The following is a 19,675-nucleotide window of genomic DNA, read 5'->3' as shown; positions in this document are numbered from 1 at the left end:
TGTGATCCTTTGAGACTCATCCAAACTGCTCTACATTAGTAGTAGTTAGTTTGTTTGTGTTGGTGGGTGGTATTCTGTTGTGTGACTATACTACATTCTCCCACTGATGGACAGTTAGGCTTCCAGGTTGGGACAGTTATGAATAAAGCTACTGAGAAAAGTTTTGTACAAATCTCTTAGGCACATATGCTTTCATTTCCCTTGTGTAAATTCTCAGGAATGAAACTGCTGGATCATGGGGTAGATGTCTGAGTATTTTACACCGCCACCAACACTGTAGGAGAATGTGTTTGTTCTACATCCTCATGAACATTTAAATTTATTGATCTTTCTAATTTTAGCTATTCTGATGAGTGTGAAGTGATTTAAGCAGCTATTTTGGCAAATTTGCCAAATTAATGACAACAACAAATAGACACACATACAAACACACACACACACACACACACACACACGCACACATATATACATATGTAGAGAGAAAGTGAGGGAGGGAGGGGGAGAGAGAAAGAGACAGAGATTAAGAGAGAAAGAGGGAGAGACAGAGATCAGGTTTGAAAAAAATATTGAAGGAGATTTAGAAATTTATATATTAATATATTAGAAAAGTTTACCTACCCAAACCCAGCGTAGAGAATAAGAGATGGCTAAACAGATATGGAAAAAGCAGCCAGACACATTCTTCAACTTATAATTCTATCAATTATATTACAATACTTAAAAAGTAAATTTAATGCTTAGAAAACTGCATCCTTCACTGATTGGGAGATAGGATCTCTGTTTCCCTGCAGGGCTGGTCTGGTGTAGACCAAACATGCCCCCTCAGTTTGCTTCCTCATGGTCAAGGCCCTTTGAGCACCATCCCTACAGAGCTGGCACAGCCTTAAAAATGGAGTCCGAAATCATGCAGACAATGGAGAGGGGCCCTGCTTCTCTTTCCCTCTTTCCAATACCAACCCTGGACCTGAGAGAAGAGAATTAACAATCTGGGGGCAAAAACACTGCGCAGGGCCTACCCCAGGCCCTGTGCATACACAGTCCTTTAATCTTTACACCACTACCCTATTGAGTGAGGCATTGATGGCTGTATGTTGTGGACATGAAAGCAAGACTCAGAGAGATACAGTGACTTGCCCAAGGTCACGCAGAGTTTAACTCTAAATCTGTACTCTTTCCCCTCTACCTTGCTAAGCACCCAGAAAGCAAACTGGAGGGGGCTTACTAGCTCAGTTGGTGCTGAGGCCAGTAGTACATGGTGCTGCATGTCTCTAGTCAGATCCATCCCTCATTTTCTTTTCTTTTCTGTTTCTCCTTTCCAGGGTGTCTGTGTTGAAGGGAGGGCTGTCCCATCTTTCAGAAGATGCAGATGTAAATGAGCTTTAGCCCTCCTTCCTGCAGCTGTGACTGTGTCCCAGGGCTTGGGGCTTCCTCTGGCAGGAAGGAATCATTAGCTTGTCACTTTCCTTCTGCCCTTCCCCACCCTCCTCAGTATCTTAGGGTCTGGTATGATCAGCGTGTGATGTGGAGGACACGCACAGACTCACAGATCCCTCACTGCTCACTGGTCCTCTCCCCGCTCATTCCCTGTGCCCACTGTGGGGAAGAGGTAACCGTGTTCATCTGTGTCTCTCTAGACCAACTTACCTGCTCCTGAAAAGCACTAGCTTGCTCCTCAAATCCCGCTGTTCGGAAATAGTTGACGACATCCATCACAGCCCAGTCTGCAGGGTCTGGTGGCCTCCCATTCTCCATGGAACTGCAAAACACAAATCCGGACATTTGTCATGGCGGAACATGCAAGAGTGTGTGACTGGGCTCACTTACTCAGACTCCCAGGGGCGGGCCCCAGCCAGCTTGCTAGAACCATGGCCCTCTCTTCCCTCAGAGGCCCAGATCTCAGTTTACCTCTCTCAGGACCATAATCATTCTTGTGTTTCTTGGGTTCAGGAGATCATTACTCTTGCTGGCTCAGTCATTGCTTTCCTGATAAACCATTAGACCCTTCATGAGTGATTCCATGATTTCTGGCAACTCACAGAATTATATTTATACTCCCGGATTACACACACCAGGCCCTGTACAGGATGGCCCCACATACCTGTCTTTTCCCATCTCCTACCACTTTCCCCATTCCCATCCCCACACATCCTCTCTGCAGCTGTGAAACTGCAGGGCTAAAGCCATTCCCCAATATGCTGTTCCCTTCACAGCTCTGTGCCTTTCACATGCTTTTCCAGCTGCTTACAATGCCCCCTCATTTGTCTCTACTTGACAAAATCTGCCATTCCTCTGGGAGGCATTTTCTGGCTCCCCCAGGAAACTGTTTTAGTTATAATCTCCTATGCACTTGAGAACTCCATTCAAACTCCATTGTGGTACTTTCCACACTGGATTATACTCTCTGCTTACTGGACAGTCTCTCCCATCAGAGTGGGAGATGAGGGCTAGGAATATACATCTGGGCCTGAATCATTTTAGTATTCTTAGTGTCAAGCATGTATTAGGAACTCAACCAATGTGCAAATGACTAGACAATGATCTAGTCAATGTCAATGACTAGACAATGATCAAGAATCTGAAAGGGTCTATGGGTAACCTGCCTCAGTGGATTTAGAAAGGAGGGATAGGAAAAGTAGAATTGCAAGAACCAGCTATTACTGTGACTTTGCCTCATTTCTGTTTTAGGAGTATTTGTCTGGATTTCTCTACATCTCATCCAAAGTGATTCTTCATCTAATCGCATTGTATTCCTGCTTAAAATCCATCAAAAGCTTTCCATTGCCTTTGAGATAAATTTCAAATAGCTTAACTTGGCTTGGGAGATCCTCAGGACAAAGCTCCTGCCAGCTCTCCAACTAGGAGTATACTAATGAGCAAACAGACATGGTCCTTACTCTCGTGGACCCACAGTTCTGTGGGGGTAGACACTGATCAGTAATCATACAACTAAATGCACAGCTAGCTGTATGCTATGGAGGACAGGTACACTGTGCTATGACAGTTTAAAGGGCAAGAAGATACTTTCCTGTGGAAGTTTCTTTTGAGGTAAGGTCTAGAAAGCAGCCAGAAGTTAACTGTATGAAGTCAGGTGAAGATTATTTCAGGCTCTTTCATAGGAATATATACAGTCAGCGGAGCTATGCAGATCTTGGAGGCCACATTGAGGATTCTGGATTTTTGTCTATGAGCAATGGGACTTGGTAAAGGGTCTGATATAAAGAGGGTGACCAGATCAGATTCGCATTTTGAAAAAGAGAATTAGAGAGGAGCCATAGGGGAAGAAGGGGGTGCCAGTGAGAGGTGGTCTACTGGAGTCATCCAAGCAAAGTCATGGTGATCTAGACTAGAGTGGTGGCTATGGACAGGAGAGGAAGCGTGTGGATGTGAAAGATTTTTAACCAAGAAAATCAGCATGACTTAGTCGTGGACTAGACATAGAGAATGAAGGAGATGGAAGTGTCATGGAACTGGAAGGACAGTGGTAACTTCTCTTAGATGCCACTGCTAGGTTTAGTTGGACACACTAAATTTTGAGTACCATCTATATACAAGTAGAGACTGAATGTGGGATATGTGTCTGGTGGTCAAAGCAGATGAGTGGGCAAGAGGTATACATTTGGGAGACAGAAGCATTTAGAGACTAACTGAAAACTTGGGAGAGGGTGAGAAGAAAACTGGGCCTAGAACTAACAACATGTAGCACAAGTTGAAAGCATTCATGTTACTTTTAATGGAAATGAAATTGCGCAGACTTTTTAGAGACAATGCTTACTAGTTAGTAGTGTTTTCCCTTTCGGGCTTAGAGATTGTGAATCTATAAACACTGCATGCCCATGTACACATGCACTCATATACATGCATGCTCACTACGTGCACACACACACACACACACACACATACACACACACACACCTTCCTACCATTTAACAGGCAACATACACAGAGAAAAAGCTACTTCAACCTAACCTTAGCAAACATTAACTATGGATTTTAAAGTCAAAGCTAAATGTTTTTTTAAAACATTGTCCACATGCTGGGATTTTCCATCATCCCATTAATGTACACAATCACGAGCTGACAGTGGGCACTCCCTTTAAGGTACCATTTTTCTTCCCTCTCTTGCTTAAGGTGGGTTTGAAGAATGTTTAGAAAGGAGTTCATTTTCCAACAAATCTTTTAAGTTTTCTAACGAGCTCACTTCTAGCAGTGAGCAGAAAGTCCCATCAGATATACTTTTAAGTGCCCCAGAAAACATCTGAATTCACTCTCCCCGTGGCTGACTTCAATTAACTGCCTTTCCTCATAAAGAATAGTTATCTAATTGTAATAAAAAAGTATGCTACGTTGTCATGTTAGGATGGGAGGCTTTCCTGATTCTTATTCTCCTGGGATATGACATCATCACTTCCATAAATGTGAAATATTCCTGAGTACTAGCAATGCGAGAACAAAGACTTTACAACACTGTGTGTGGGTAGCGTACCACGAAGAAGAGGAGCCATGGAGAACCGGCGTGCTTTCATATTTAGGGCAAGGGGATCCACACAGAAGAAACAAGCAGCATGAAACCAATCAGTGCATTTGGTGATTGATCCACCCTCAGTTTAGGCCTAGCAGCAAAAAGCCCCCGAATAACTTAGAAGAAAAATCACAGTGTTAGCCTACTCACATCCCAAGAGGACAACCTGTCTATCTGCATCTCTTCAGCTCTCCTGCATCTGGCATAGGTCTGAGGTGCACAGCTGATGCAGAGCAAAACGTTTGTGGACTAAGAACCAGAGAGTACATAGAGTCTGTAATACACTTTTTATACATTTCCTATTAACGGCCTCCCAGCTCCTTATCAACTGGCTACGGTAATAACCTGTTTTTAGGAAACTAAGGCTTAGAAAGGTTAAGAAACTCACCCCAAACCACAGAGTAGATAAATCAGGAATGGATTCCATATATATTTCTTCCAAATCTGTGCTTTTCTACTCTCCTTAACTCACTGATGCAACAAAGATTTACTAAAAGCCTACTGACTTCTCAGTCCCAGATGCAAGGTTACAAGGATAGGAATACACAGTCCCTGCCCTCAAGAGCTAGCAATCTGATGAGGGAAGCAGACATGTAAACAGCTAACTCTAAGTAACACTAGAATTGAGAGGTGGGGTGCCTAGGTGGCTCAGTCAGTTAAACACCTGACTCTTGATTTTGGCTCAGGTCACGGTCTCATGGTTCATGAGACAGAGCCTGCATCTGGCTCTGCACTGACAGCACAAAGCCTGCTTGAAATTCTCTCTCTCCCTCTCTTTCTGCTCCTCTCCTACTCCTCTCCTCTCTCTCAAAATAGAATAAATACACTTAAAAAAAAGAGAGAGAGAGAGAGAGAGGTAAACAAGTGCTATTGAAGGCACATGTGCTGGAGGGCCCAGAAAGTTCTGCCTGACTAGGACACCTTAAGATTTTCAATGGCAATTTTGAAAGGCATCTATTGCTCCAGACACATCCTAAGTTAGGCCTTGAGAGAGGATGGCTTGCAAAGGCAGGCACATGCAGGCGCATGTTGTCACTTCAAGGTTGTTTATGGTAGAGTATGATGGATAATTTTGCTGGGCCCTTCCAGTGTTTTTGGCAACAGTTTTAAGAAGAAAACTGGAGATGATCAAGGGCAACATGAAAGTGGGGGCTGGGGGACCCGAAGTGCCAAGGCCACATGAAATTATGACTACATTTCAGACAATGGATTTAAGGGTCACCTCTTCCCACTAGGAAAGCCATACATCTCCTAAAGGACTGCTCTTTGTGGCCAAACTAAGACACTTTGTTCCCTTTTAAATGGACCATTCTCTCCAAATCTTTTCTTATAACTTGTGCATGTCAAATTCCAGAAGGAATTTAAATGGCACTGTTTAAAACACCTCCCAGATGGTGGTTCCCATTGTGGCTGCTAATTTTGTGCTGATGAAATGAGATGGCAGATACAAAAGTTCCATTATCCATTTGATATTTATTATTCACTATCATCATAGCAAAATGTTTCTTAAAATATAATGTATAAAGATGACAAATTCAGGAATATTTTTCCAGGCATGGGATGTTTAGAAAAATATATATTTATTTTAACTCATTACAAAAAACTAGCAAGAAATGAAGGGTAGAATTTTCTACAATCCCATCACTTAATCAAATCATTTAACACAGTCACCATTTAGTCCTTGTGTATATGGGTTAAGTACATCATACGTATATTGATAAAAATTATATCATGCATGGATAATTCACACTGGGAAGCAATTATACCTTAATTAAACAATCACCTCACTTTTAAAGAGATCTAGAGACACAATCATTGGGACAGAAATGCAATACATAACAAATTTGGCACATACATGCAGATGGAGACCTTATTATAAGCGTTTTTCATGTTGGCACATTATAATTTTAAGTGCTGGCAGCATAAGTCTCCATTTCTCCTTTACACATTAGTGAAGGCAGGTGGAAAATAGCTGAATCCCTTTCTCGGAATCTAGCATGTGTGTATTTTATAGTACTCATGATATTCTCGAATCTGAGGGTTGGTCAGACCAAAAGGAAACTGTGCATAAATATAATCCATATGAAATTTCAAAACTCCATTATACTTATTAATTGCATTTCTGCTTTAAAGTTCAGAGCAAAAGCTATTTTAGGCAGTAGTCAACGTAATATAGTAATATATTTATCACATTATTCCTTTTATACAGCTAATTCTCAATGTTACTTATGTTTCCATTCAGAAATGCATTCTAACTTTGTAGTGCCTTGATCTTTATAATTTATTTTCAAAATGAAATTAAACTACTCTTTGCCCATATCTTAGAACAGCCTTTGGCTAAAAGCAATATAATTCTGATTATAATAAATTAATATTGATTTTTTTTTTTTGCCTATGACATATCTCACAACACAGCAACTAAATGAGCTTTAGTTTTATCTCTACTCCTTCTTCCCTCTCCCTTCAACCAAACTAGCAGGGATCTGGCTAAAAGGAAGGCCTAAAAAAAAAAGGATGATTCAAAGTTTCTTGACAGGCCATTTTTCATTTTTTTAAAACTCTGATAAGTAAGAGTTGACTGCACTTAGCTGCAGCACATTCAAGCAATGAAAGCACTGAAAAACACAAATAACTCTTCAAGCCTTCTGTATATTTCAAATTCTTTAGTTTGGCATTCAGAAATTTGATTCAAACGTAACTTTCCAGGCTTATTTCCCATTCTAAGTTTGTACTGAAATCCAACTGGGCAACATCCTGGATTTTCCCATATCCACAGTTTGGTCATGCTATTCAAAGCTCTGTTGGTTCAGCCGACAAAGATTAGAATCCTAATCACTTTTTAAAGGTACTGGTTAAACGTCCTATTCCTAATATCCCAAAGCTCTTATTCTAATCATTAATTAATTTTAACCTGCCTACTCTAAGCCAGGCACTTGATGAGCCTTGGGAACTCTGTCTAGCGAAGGGGAAAATCTCAAGTCAGCCAACTGATGAAAAGGGTTATGTGTGTCCCCTGCCTTATTCCACAAGTGGTTAAGGAACAGGAGGAATCGACAGATGGAAGAAGGAGGGCAGAGAAGTAAAAGTCACCATGGCAAGGTGAGTCAGGCCGTGCTAGGTGTGGAGAGAGGCTTTGGGGGCCTGAATCAGAAGCAACACAGGAGCGGACCCCAGGGACAGACAGGGCATCTTCCTGTATTTCTTTCCGCTGTACTAGACTCTTCCTTCAGGCTGATGGCTCTCCTCCAAAATTACATGGCATTCTGTCTTTGACATACCTCTGCTGGGAATGTCTCCCCAGCACCTCACCCCATCTTTCCAAAAACAAGGGATTCTGTAACTGCTTCTTTCCCTACCTGTTCTCAACTTATTTGTACAAATAAAGACCTCTGAACAAGTGTAAATAAGGACACTCCTCTCAAGAGGACGCAACGAATTAATTTTTTATTCACTATCAGATACAATTCATGCCAAAATTCCCGCAAAACACAAACACACTTATGTTTCATATCCCAGTCAACACTAAAGACAACTGTGCAAGCACCACCAGACGAGCCTTCCCTCCCTGCTCTGAGCCACAGCCCAGAGGTCACTATTCCAAAGGACTTAACTATGGCTTTATTATTAGACAAGCTCGGCTCTCCTTCTGCAGGGATATCAGTAGCGTGCCAGAAACTAGGTAGAAAACAGCAACCCATCAGAGCCGCTAACGTATAAAAGATATATAATGCATGTGTGTGAATTTTGCTGGATTTGACTGAAACTCCTGTTGTTTTCATGCTTTAAATGATGACATGCTTGGCTGACTCTCTGGTTTTATGCATTTTATTCTTTTGAAATGTACACTTCTTTTAAAAAAAATTTTTAATGTTTATTTATTTTTGAGACACACACGTGCACACACACACACACACACACACGGAGAGTCTGATGCGGGGCTTGAACTCACGAATGGTGAGATCAGACTTGAGCTGAAGTCGAACGCCTAACCGACTGAGCCACCCAGGTGCCCCTGAAATGTACACTTCTTTAAGGTAGTTGTTTGCAATGGACACAATACAAATAAACACAATAAACAAACTCAATTCTTAACTCAGGTTATCATTTAATTTAAGGGAATAATCAAATATTTGTCATAAGACCCTATGATTAAACTGAATTCTGTGCCCCCCCCTACCAATTCATATGTAGAAGCCCTAACCCTCAATATGATTGCATTTCAATATAGGGCTTTTAGTAGATAGGACAATTAAGATTAAGTGAGGTCATAAGGGTAAGATCCTAATCCAGTAGGACTGGCGGCCTTATCAGCCAGCATGCATGCACTGTGGGAAGTCCACATAAAGACCAGAAACACAGGTCTTATCAGGAACTGAATCTGCTGGTACCTTGATTTTGGACTTCCCAGCCTCCAGAACGATTTCTGTTGTTTAAACCACCCAGCCTATGGTGTTTTGTTATGGTAGCCTGAGCCAATATGCCATCTGAGTATCATAGTGAACAGACACCATAAAATATTAAGGAATGAATTTTAGCTTCACTAAGAAAAATAAAACTGTACCAGTTACAAGTATCACTATTAACTCCCATATATTATTTGTATTCAAGAAACCATATAGCACCCTAACTTATCCCACCAAAAATATCTGCAGAAGGGTTACAACATCAGATCCTGATTAGAAAGGTTATTTTTCAAGTTTGAATTATGGGCTCAGTTTACCTCCCCTCCTATTCTCTTTTTTCTTCTTCCCTCCTTCTCACTATTCCTTCCTTCTTTCCTCCCTCTCTTCCTTCTTCCCTTCCTTCTTTTCTCCCTTCCTCCCTCCCTCCCTTCCTTCCATCCTTCCTTCTTTCCTTCCTTCCAAACCATTAAGAAGCATTTGGTATTTAGCCACTTAAAATGTTTTAGGAGTTTTGTTTCCCCTGCTTTTAGTATAGAGGTATCTTACCATCATAATGACCCTCTGTTTCAGATTGCTATTCCCTGGAAAGAATAGCATGGTGGGAAACATCACTCATTGTGTTCACGTAGAGTCAAGGAGTGTGGTTGTGGGGTCTGGGAAAGGTAAAAACAGACAAGAGGAGCCTAATGGGGAGAGAGTACCCAGGAACTACCCAGCAGATGGATATAATTTCCTCATGGCTTTCAAAGAAAATACATCTAAGGACTACTGATTATTTATGGGGCACCACAAATGGACAGGATTAGGAGCAAATGAGCAAAAGCTGAAACCAGTGATCAGACACACAATTATTTCTATCAGTTTCCTCTTCCTCCTTTGCTAAGGAGCCAGGCAAGGGTTCCAGACAAATAACCAAGTATCCTATATCCCATTAGGTTATTTATTTAACCCTAGATATGACTGCTTCCCTTAGAGATGGGGACCTGAATGGTGGATTGTTGTACACACAAGCATTGTTAGATAATTTTTATAAGGTTAAATAATAGTAGCCATTGTTGTTACTGTTATATAAAAAGCCTCTCTGATAATTCTACAATGAGATCAGAATTTTGAAATTCTAACAATACTAACAATAACTTCTAACTCTACCTTAATATTTACTTCCACCATTCACCTGTTAACCCTAATTCACATGGGCAAAAATGTTAATTTCTTTAACTTAATGCTTAGCTTAATAGTTATTATAGTTAAGAGCCTCCCAAAAGTCAGTATTATACTATTAAAGCAAGCTTAAAACTTTATAGCACTCATCACAAATAAAAGTATCATATTAAAATTATAAAAGGAATTTTAGTTTCAAAATTAAAAAAAAAAAGTCTATGCTTCAAAATGAAACCATATACTGACCACAAAGGCAGGTGAGATATGCGTGCAAGAAAAGGCTCAGCATTAATAAGAAATAGCTTCTTTTCAAAGTCCTTGCTAAACTTTGCTATTGTGAATTTTCTATTCCATTAGAGTTCTCCACTGAGGGGTGAGGGACATGGTGATGGTAGGGAAATAAACCACTTCCTGTTGAAAAGCTGCTAACTTGTTATAAGCGTCTATTGTGTGGGAACATTTGTTCCTCTTCTATCCTAGAAGAAAACCAAAGAAGGGAAAAAAGACTCACTGTTGAAAAAGGGAGTAAGACTAAGTAAATGACACAAAAAAACTGATATTGAATACTTGTGATTTGTACAGATAGGCACATACATGTAAAATACCTAGAATTCTTTTTGGTTATTTTTTTTTTTTAGAATTTAGTAAAAATTCTAACATGGATCCAACATGTTCAAACATAGGTCAATAAGAGTGTCATGTATCAATGTTTACGATTAATCTAAAATCTGTGCATCTACAACCCACAAAAACACAACTGTAATCCCACTTGTTCAATAAAAGCTTATTTTATGTATCCTTTAAGTATATGTGCACATCCCTATGTATGTATGTGTATATTCCTGAACACATGTGAATATACTTGTATGTTCTTGTATGACTATGTTTATACATATGGGATCAGAAAAGTATTTGTATACAAAATGTATAGGATCTAGTCCAAATTATTAAGATGGTTCCCTCTTATTTAGTTATTTTTAAACTTAATAAACAGCCATGAACCCACCAGGCAAAATAAAAGTTAGGATCTTGACAATGACTACATCCATACCCCCTCACTTCCCTCCTAACCTTCCCTCCTAACCTTCCTCCTAGAACATATGTGCGAGAGTTTCACCTGGCTATATACCTGTGAAATATGGTAGCCATTTGACCAAGGAACTGAATTATTAATTGTATTTAATTTTAATTAGTTTAAATTTAAATGTAAAAACTTGAACAGGTACAAAATATGTTTAAACACAACTTCGTTGTTTTAGTGTGACAACATATCACTTTAAATGCTGCATCACCTAGGATACTTTGCTGAAGTTCCCCTATCAGATGCATGCGTCCTCTCTAGTATTATACACAAACACACAACCAATCAAGTTGGTATCAACGGAGTGATTCAGTTCAAATGATTTTTTCCTACACACACATGTAGCACTGTAATGTATTTGAGGCAAACAGGTCAAGTTATAAGAATCTCTTTGTATGTTACATTTGGTAATTAAGTTGACATTCCTAACTACTTTAATTATAATAAATATGTTTTAGTTAAACATAGGAATGGATACAGAGCGCCTGGGTAGCTCAGTCAGTTGAGCATCCGACTTGGCTCAGGTCATGATCTCACAATTTGTGGGTTCGAGCCCATTATCAGGCTCTGTTCAGAGCCTGGAACCTGCTTCAGATTCTGTGTCTCCCTCTCTCTCTGCCCCTCCCCTGCTCACACTCCGTCTGCCTCTCTTTCAGAAATAAATAAACATTTAAAAAAATTTTTAAAAATAGGTATGGATAAATTTGAAAGTTTAAAAGGGTAGCATACTACTCATGCAGAATTGAGAGGAGATGTAGAAATTAGCATTAGAACCAGAAGAATAAAGAAAAAAGGAGGCTGGCTGAAAGTATATTGTAAATTTCACAATGAATAGCAATTGCAATTTGCTGGAGCAGAGCAAAAGGAGAAAAAGCAGACTGTTGTGTAAAAAAATGATAAAGATAATAAAATGTACAGTATTAAGAGACTGTACAGTATTAAGAGAATTTTCATTTAACATATAGATTTGGTAACTTTCTTTTCAACAACCAAAAAGGAACTAATGACATTAGCCACTTGAATTCAAAATTAAATGTCCAACAAAATGCTTTAAAGTGATTTTAAACAGAATCTGAGCTTATAAATTTGTATAGCTATATACGGCTTGGATTCTTGCACAAAAAAGAAAACAATTTTTCCATAGACATCTGGTTATATTCAGTGTTGTTAGAATATTATGAGAAAAGACTAAAAAGGTACTTCACAAAAAGTGAAAGAGTTTTCAGTCAAGCCATCCAACAATTGCCTGAAGAAGACAAAATCTTTTTAACAATATCAAAGATCAACTGGTTAAAAATGTGAAAAACACAATTACTTTTCTTTAGCTTTACATAAATAGTGCAACATAAAAGACACTGCCCAATTGACACTTGCAGTATGCTTTGTCTCAAAAAACTTCCAAATTTTCGAAGAAATATTGTCAATTAATGGCCTGAAAAACTGAACTCATACTTTAAATATTTTTAAATCTTTTACATCTGTCAAAGAAAAATTTCAACTAGATATGAAAAAATTAAACTCTATTCTGATGGATGTTAACTAAAACAAAATCTGGATTTAATGTAATTCTAAAACAAGTGACTGATGTTTCCCTCACCGCTTTATTCTACCTATCTATCTATATGATATCCATGTTCAGTTTTCTAATGCAAATTCTTGAAATGTCATAGATACCATTGTTAAATCATTCACTATATATTTGCAAATGCTATGGATCAATGCCAGATAATGGAACTGTTAAACACACACACACACACACACACACACACACACAATGAATTTAATGATGTGTGTTCTTTGCCAATTCTTGTTGGATAAGTCCTAGAAGAATTTTACAAAGATCTACTCTACTGTTAAATCCAATTCAAGATTTTATTACATCAAATGAATGCTTGCCAAATATTCAATGAAGACCAAAAAATGGCAAAGTATATTATATTTTTTCATTGATATCACACTACATGTGAATGAACTAAATTTGGACCTGCCTCCCCCACCCCCCAAAAAAAGGAAAAGCTGGTTTGTGACCAAGCTAAACTGGCATAAAATTTGAAATTGAAACCTTTCAGAGTATACATACAATAGAGCAATAATAATATACCATAAGTATACAATGATAATTTTGTAATTTTCTAACAAATTTTAAGAAAAATTTGAAAAAATGATATATTGACATGGATAAACTTATAGTTGTTTATAAATGTATACACCACTTTGAATTCAATGTTAATGAGATTGAACTGACAAAATCTTAGTAAATTTATTTAACTTGGACATTTTGAAACTGATACATATTTGCTTCAAAGTCAAATCAAATCTTCTAAAAAAGAAGAACCAGTTGTGTCAATGTATATACATACAATACAAAAATAATTTTTTGGTATTTGATTCAGTTATTAGAACTTTTAAGTATGTTTGGAATTATTTGGGTATGTGATTCTACCTTTTTTAACTGTAAATCTTATGAAATCTAACACAGATCAAATACTTCCAATGAAAATTTTGCATCCAAATTGAGATATAAAGCATAAAATACAAAATGGATTTAGAAAATTGAGTACAAAAGATGTAAAATGCCTTGTTAGTAATATGTTTTTAACTTCCTGGAACATCAGTTTTCTCATCTATAAAATGGGAATAATAACATATACAGTACCTCAAAATATGGTTGTGAGGACTGACAAGTCTCACACAAAGTACTAGATATATGTAGGGACTCCATAAACAGCAGCCTTGCAAAACTAAAGCTCTGATCAGAAGCATGTGGCCAGTGAACAAGGACTGTTATCTTAGGCTTCTTTGGAAGTGACCGTTTGTGACAGTATACTCCCTAGTAACACAATTATTATTTTTCATGCCTGGAAATAAGAGCAGCACAAGCCCCAGTTTTGGTAGGTCTCAGAAACAATAAGATCCTGTGTTTTGTGCCTTTTGGGATTCTATATAATCTAACTCTACTCTGTCCAACAGGTTAGCCACTGGCCGCTGTGGCTGTATTAATTAACTGGAACTTCTGTTTCTGGTCAAGATGGAGTAACGAGGACAAGATTTATTCTTCTGCCTAAAACAACTAGAAAAACAGGAAAAAAAATGTATATGAAAGAATGGCACTCGAGACATTGGACGTATGTAATAAAGGGCACTGATGCCCAAGGAATGGAAAACAAGCAAGATAAGCTCTATCCCATCACTGCCTGAAGAGAATTTAGGCTGTGTACAGAGGAGAGTTCCTAAGACGAGAGAAGAGACAGCTTTCAGCTCGAGGACCCCAGAGATCTGCAGAAACTTCTTCAAGTGCTTTGCAGAGTACTGATTATCACATACATGTGAGAAAACTAACCAAGGCTGAGGAAAGAACCACCCAACATAAAAATTCGAGAGCATGATCCTTGGCGATCATGCAGGGATGGGAATAGTGCTTGTCTCCATCTGCCAGAGAGGAAAACCTCATAATTCAAGAGCATTGGCTAGAGTACAAGATGGGCCATGCCTCAGTAAGAGGGGGAAAATACCCTTTGATTAAATGCAGCCCTTGTCCTGCCTAACAAAACTTAAAACCAAGACTTAATAGGATCAGATTGTTTGCAAGTAACTTAACTGCATCCAGGACAGAGATCAAGAATATTTATAGAGGGGCGCCTGGGTGGCTTAGCTGGTTGAGCTTCCGACTCTTTATTTCAGCTCAGGTCATGTTTCCAGGGTCATGGGATTGAGTCTCTTGTGGGGCTGAGTGTGGAGCCTGCTTGAGATTCTTTCTCTCTACCCCTTCCTCTGCCCCTCTCCCCCACTCACACTTGCACTTTCTTCTCAAAAAAAAAAAAAAAAAAGACGACTATTTGTAGGAATACCAAAAATATCCAGCACCCAACAAGGTAACATTCACAGTATCTGACATTCAATCAAAAATTACCAGGTATGGGAGTGCCTGGGATGGCTCAGTTGGTTAAGCTTCTGATTTCACTTCAGATCATGATCTCACAGTTCATGAGTTCAAGCCCCACATCCAGCTCTGCAATGACAACTCAGAGCCTGCTTCAGATTTTCTGTCTCCCTCTCTCTCTCTCTGCCCCTCCCTGACTCTCTCTCTTTCTCAAAAGTAAATAAACATTTAAAAAAATTACCAGGTATGAAAAGAAGCAGAAAATCATAACCCATTCTCACTGAGAAATCAATCAACTGAAATGGACAGAGAAATGATAGAATTAGTAGAGACACTGAAACAGTTACTTCATATATTATGAAGTTACTATACTTCACATATTCAGAAGCTAGAGGCATCAATGAATATGTTAATTAGAGATGTCAAGGCATAAAAAAAAAAAAAAAAAAAAAGACCCAGTTTGAACTTCTAGAGATGGAAACTACATTGTCTGAAATGGAAAATACAATGAGTGGGATTAACAACAAGATCATACTCTTCAGAAGAAAAGATTAGTGACCTTGAAGGCAAAACAATAGAAACTATCCAAAATGAAACACAGAGAAAAAAGAATAAAAAAACAAAACAAAACAAAACAACCGAGAGCATTAGTGAATTGTGGCACAGTATCAAGTGATCAAATACACCATATTTGGAATCACCAAAGGAGAAGTGAGGGGAACCAAAAAAGAATGCCTGGAAAATTTCCATACTTGATGAAAACAAAGTCCATAGAGCTGAAAAACAAAACAAAACTCCAAGCACAAGAAAAATGAACAAAACTATACCAAATCTCATACTCAAATTGCTTGAAAATCAATGATAAAGAAAAACATCTTAAAAGCAGACAAAAAGTGGCACATTATATATAGAAAGCCAAAGACAAGAAAAAGACTAAATGTTTTCCCTTAAGGGAACAAAACTAGTTTGTCCAATCTCACCACTTCTATGCAACTTTTCACTGAAGAGCCTACTCAGTGCAATAAGGGCAGTAAGAGAAATACAATATATTCACATATGGAAGGAAAAAGTAAAACTGTCTTTACTTACAAGACATAATTGTCTATGTCAAATATCTAATTGGATCTACCCAAAAGCTACTAGAAGTAATAAATGAGTTTATCAAGATTGTAGAATATGAGGTCAATAAAAAAAATCAATTATATTTCTATATACTATCAACAATTGGATATTAAAATTTAAAAAGCAATACCATTTATAATAGCCTGAAATTATAAATTATGTAGGGATATATCTGACAAAAGATGTACAAGACCTAGAGATGGAAAATTACAAAACCCCACTAAGAGAAATTACATTAGACCTAAGTAAATGGACAAAAATACTGCATCAATGGGTTGGAAGACACAATATTGTTAAGAGATCAATCTCTCTAAGTTGATCTATAATTCAATGCAATGCCATCGAAGCACCAGCAGGCATTTTTTTGGTTTTGATTTTTGTAGAAATTAACAAACTGATTCTAAAAATCATTTGGAAATGCAAAGAACCTAGGAGAGACCAAACAAGTCTGAAAAAGAACAAAGTTAAATAGATAACACTACTTGATTTCAAGATTTGTTACAAAGCTATAGTTACCAAAACTGTGTTATATTGGCATAAATATATACAAAATTATGAATGGAATAAAATAGTCCAGGAATACATTCACACACATGTAATCAATTATTTTTCAACAAAGTTGCAAGAGCAATTCAACAAATGGAGCTAGAACAATTGGATATTCATAGGCAAAAAACCCTACCATCCCCCTCCACCACCAGAAACAATTTAATCCTTATCTCACACCATACACAGAAATTAACCCCCAAATCACAGTCCCAAATGTAAGAAAATGTAAGAGAAAATCCTTGTGACCTTAGGTTAGGCAAATACTTCATAGACACAACACTAAAAGCACTATTCATGAAATAATAAATGGATAAACTGGAGTTCACTGAAATTAAAAACTCCTACAGTTTGAAAGACACTGTAGAGAGAATAAAAAGACAAGTCTCATACCACTAGAAAATATTTTCAAATTACGTATATAAGGTACTTGCACCCAGAATATACAAAAACTGTCTATAAAATAATACATAAATACTAGCCTAATAAAAAGATGGGCAAAATATTTGAACAATATTTTACTTATGAAAGAGGTATGGATGGTATACCAATAAGATGCTCACCATCTTTGGTCATCAGGGAAATAGAAATGAAAACCACACCTAATATAATACCTAATATGAAAAAGACTGATCACACCAAGCTCATGAGGATATAGAACAACCAGAACACTTACATACCATTGGTGGAATGTAAAAGGACCACCAGTTTAGAAAACAGTTTCCTAAAAAGTTAAACATATACCTGCTATATAGCCCAGCCATTCCATTCTTAAATATATATCCAAGAAAAATGAAAGCATATGTCCACACACAGACCTGTACACAAATGGTCAAAGCAGCTTTATTTGTAATACCAAAAAAATGGAAACAACTCAAATGTCTATCAGCAAGTGGATGGATAAACAGTGAACAATCTGTTGTATATCCATACAATGAAATACTACTCAGTCATAATAAATAATGAAATACTGATAGACACTATAACGTGGGCGAATCCCAAATTAATTATCCTGGGTGAAAGTAACCAGACTGCCACACTCTCCCCACCCCCCCAAAAAAGTACACTCTGAATAGTTTCATTTATATAAAATTGTAGAAAAATTAAATTAATCTATAGTGACACATAGCCTATCCGTGGTCACCCAGGGATATGGCAGCAGAGAAGAACAGGAGGAAGAGATTATAAAGAGTTATGAGGAATCTTGGGGGTCATCTTAATTGTGGTAATGGTTTCACAAATGTATACAAATGTCAAAACTTACAAACTTTATATTTTAAACACATGGAGTTTATTATGTGCCAATTATATTTCCATAAAGCTGTTAACTTTTAAAATTAATTAAAAGTTCAGTTAGTCAGTTACACTAGTAACTAGTAACATTTCAAATTTTTAAACAGCCACATGTGGCCAGCGGCTACCATTTTGGATGCAAAATGTACAACATTTCCAGTCCTACTGGACAGGACTGCTCATACAAAAAAAAAAAAAAAAAAAGTGCATCTGTTTCTTTCATTTCTCCTACATTTATCTACCTTAAACTTCAAGAATGGGATAAGCATGCCAGCATGGCACTGATACATAAATTACTTGGGAATTTTAAAAGCAGATTTTATTAAGTTTATTTTAATGTAACTTTGCTGTGAAGCAAAATATACCTTCTATTCACAAATAGATAGCATACTCCTTCCTCATATAGATACCATAACTTCTATGGATTATATTTAATTAGTTTCCTCCAAAGTTCAACTTCAGGGCAATTTTAAACTAAATGACAAGGAAGATAAAACAGATAACACTCTCTTGGAACTTACTTTCTCCTTGTAGCCAAAGTGGTTATAACTTCACAATAACACCTAAATAGGAATATACATATTTTTCATACACTTACAGCAATCTTATGAGTTACCCTGAAATATGTAGCATGTTTTAGAATATGCTACATAATGCAACGGAATTTTCCTTTTTAAAACAATCAAGCATATAACTCACAACAAATATAAAGTTTCAAATGTGAGAACGGACATGAAAACAGAACACTATGTTATGTGCTGAAATGTTTCACATTCGAGGATCAGTTTATAAAATTAGTTAGGGCAGAGTTATTCAACTTAGTATTCTAACTAAAGCTTTTTCCTTTTTTTTTTTTTTTTTTTTTTTTTTACTACAGGTCTCAGTTTTGACAGAGGTGATTTTACTTAAAAAGACTCAAATTCTCTGTTCTGCACCCCCACCCTACAAGCCTATGGACTTGGAAGACAGAGTCTGTTTGCTCGGTGTTTTGTTTCAATATACAGAATGCGGGGCTGAGATCCTCCACCGTCCCTGTTCCAAAGCCTGATACACTAACCCTTTATGCACGGTTTGATGCCTGAGTCATCTCTGTCTTAGAAATGGAATAAAGAAAAAGGCAACTGGGGCTGGGGCGAGAAGGGAGTGTGGTGGCCAGTATAGACCAAGCAAAACAACCCCCAGACAGTGTAATGTAGTAGATAAGCAAGAAGTATAAAAATAGAAACCAAGTCCCTCTGTTGTTTGCAGAAGCAGAACTCACAAGCCAGTTTCACTTACTTTTTTACACCGACAGAGCCATTTTCCTTGTTTTCCATGTCAACAGATAGCATGGGAAGGCTGCAGGGTTCCTTTACTTCAGCAACTAATCAATAAGGGAGAAAAGCTTGTGTTTAATTCTTAGAAAGTGAGAGAAGAATATATATTCTGAAACGGAAATATAATGGTCCCTTTTTCCAGCTTCACACCAGTTCACGTATGTTTGTTTAAACCTCCGGTTCCCTCAGCGATTGGAGAGATGTGATTAAACCTAAAGCACTGGAGGAGACGGACTGGGGTGCTTTCATCTGTACTGGCACTCCCTGCCTTGACAATAAGCATTTGCAAATGAAATTGAATCCTCGTTCAAAACAAGTGCTGTGTGAACTGGCACAGCTTCCCCTGGGTGCCAA

General features: G+C 37.8%; 2 protein-coding genes across 2 annotated transcripts in view; both read right to left on the bottom strand.

Moving 5' to 3' along the window:
• DNASE2B (deoxyribonuclease 2 beta) overlaps window positions 1-1,753 on the bottom strand; it is a 76,191-nt gene extending 74,438 nt beyond the window's left edge. The window contains exon 1 of the mRNA XM_045478064.1: window positions 1,645-1,753. The gene's annotated coding sequence lies outside the window, so the exon portion shown is untranslated. The remainder of the gene's footprint in view (window positions 1-1,644) is intronic.
• SAMD13 (sterile alpha motif domain containing 13) overlaps window positions 1-19,675 on the bottom strand; it is a 39,708-nt gene that overhangs the window by 15,520 nt on the left and 4,513 nt on the right. Inside the window, exons 2-3 of the mRNA XM_045478074.1 lie at window positions 19,284-19,368; window positions 1,645-1,756 (exon numbers count right to left, since the gene is read on the bottom strand). Of these exons, the coding sequence (XP_045334030.1) occupies window positions 1,645-1,756; window positions 19,284-19,336 (165 nt within the window). The 5' untranslated portion in view covers window positions 19,337-19,368. The remainder of the gene's footprint in view (window positions 1-1,644; window positions 1,757-19,283; window positions 19,369-19,675) is intronic.

The sequence above is a fragment of the Leopardus geoffroyi genome, chromosome C1, assembly GCF_018350155.1.
Source record: "Leopardus geoffroyi isolate Oge1 chromosome C1, O.geoffroyi_Oge1_pat1.0, whole genome shotgun sequence".
Lineage (NCBI taxonomy): Eukaryota > Metazoa > Chordata > Mammalia > Carnivora > Felidae > Leopardus > Leopardus geoffroyi.
Note: the sequence above shows the minus strand (reverse complement) of the source record. Positions and strands in the feature narration are given on the sequence as shown.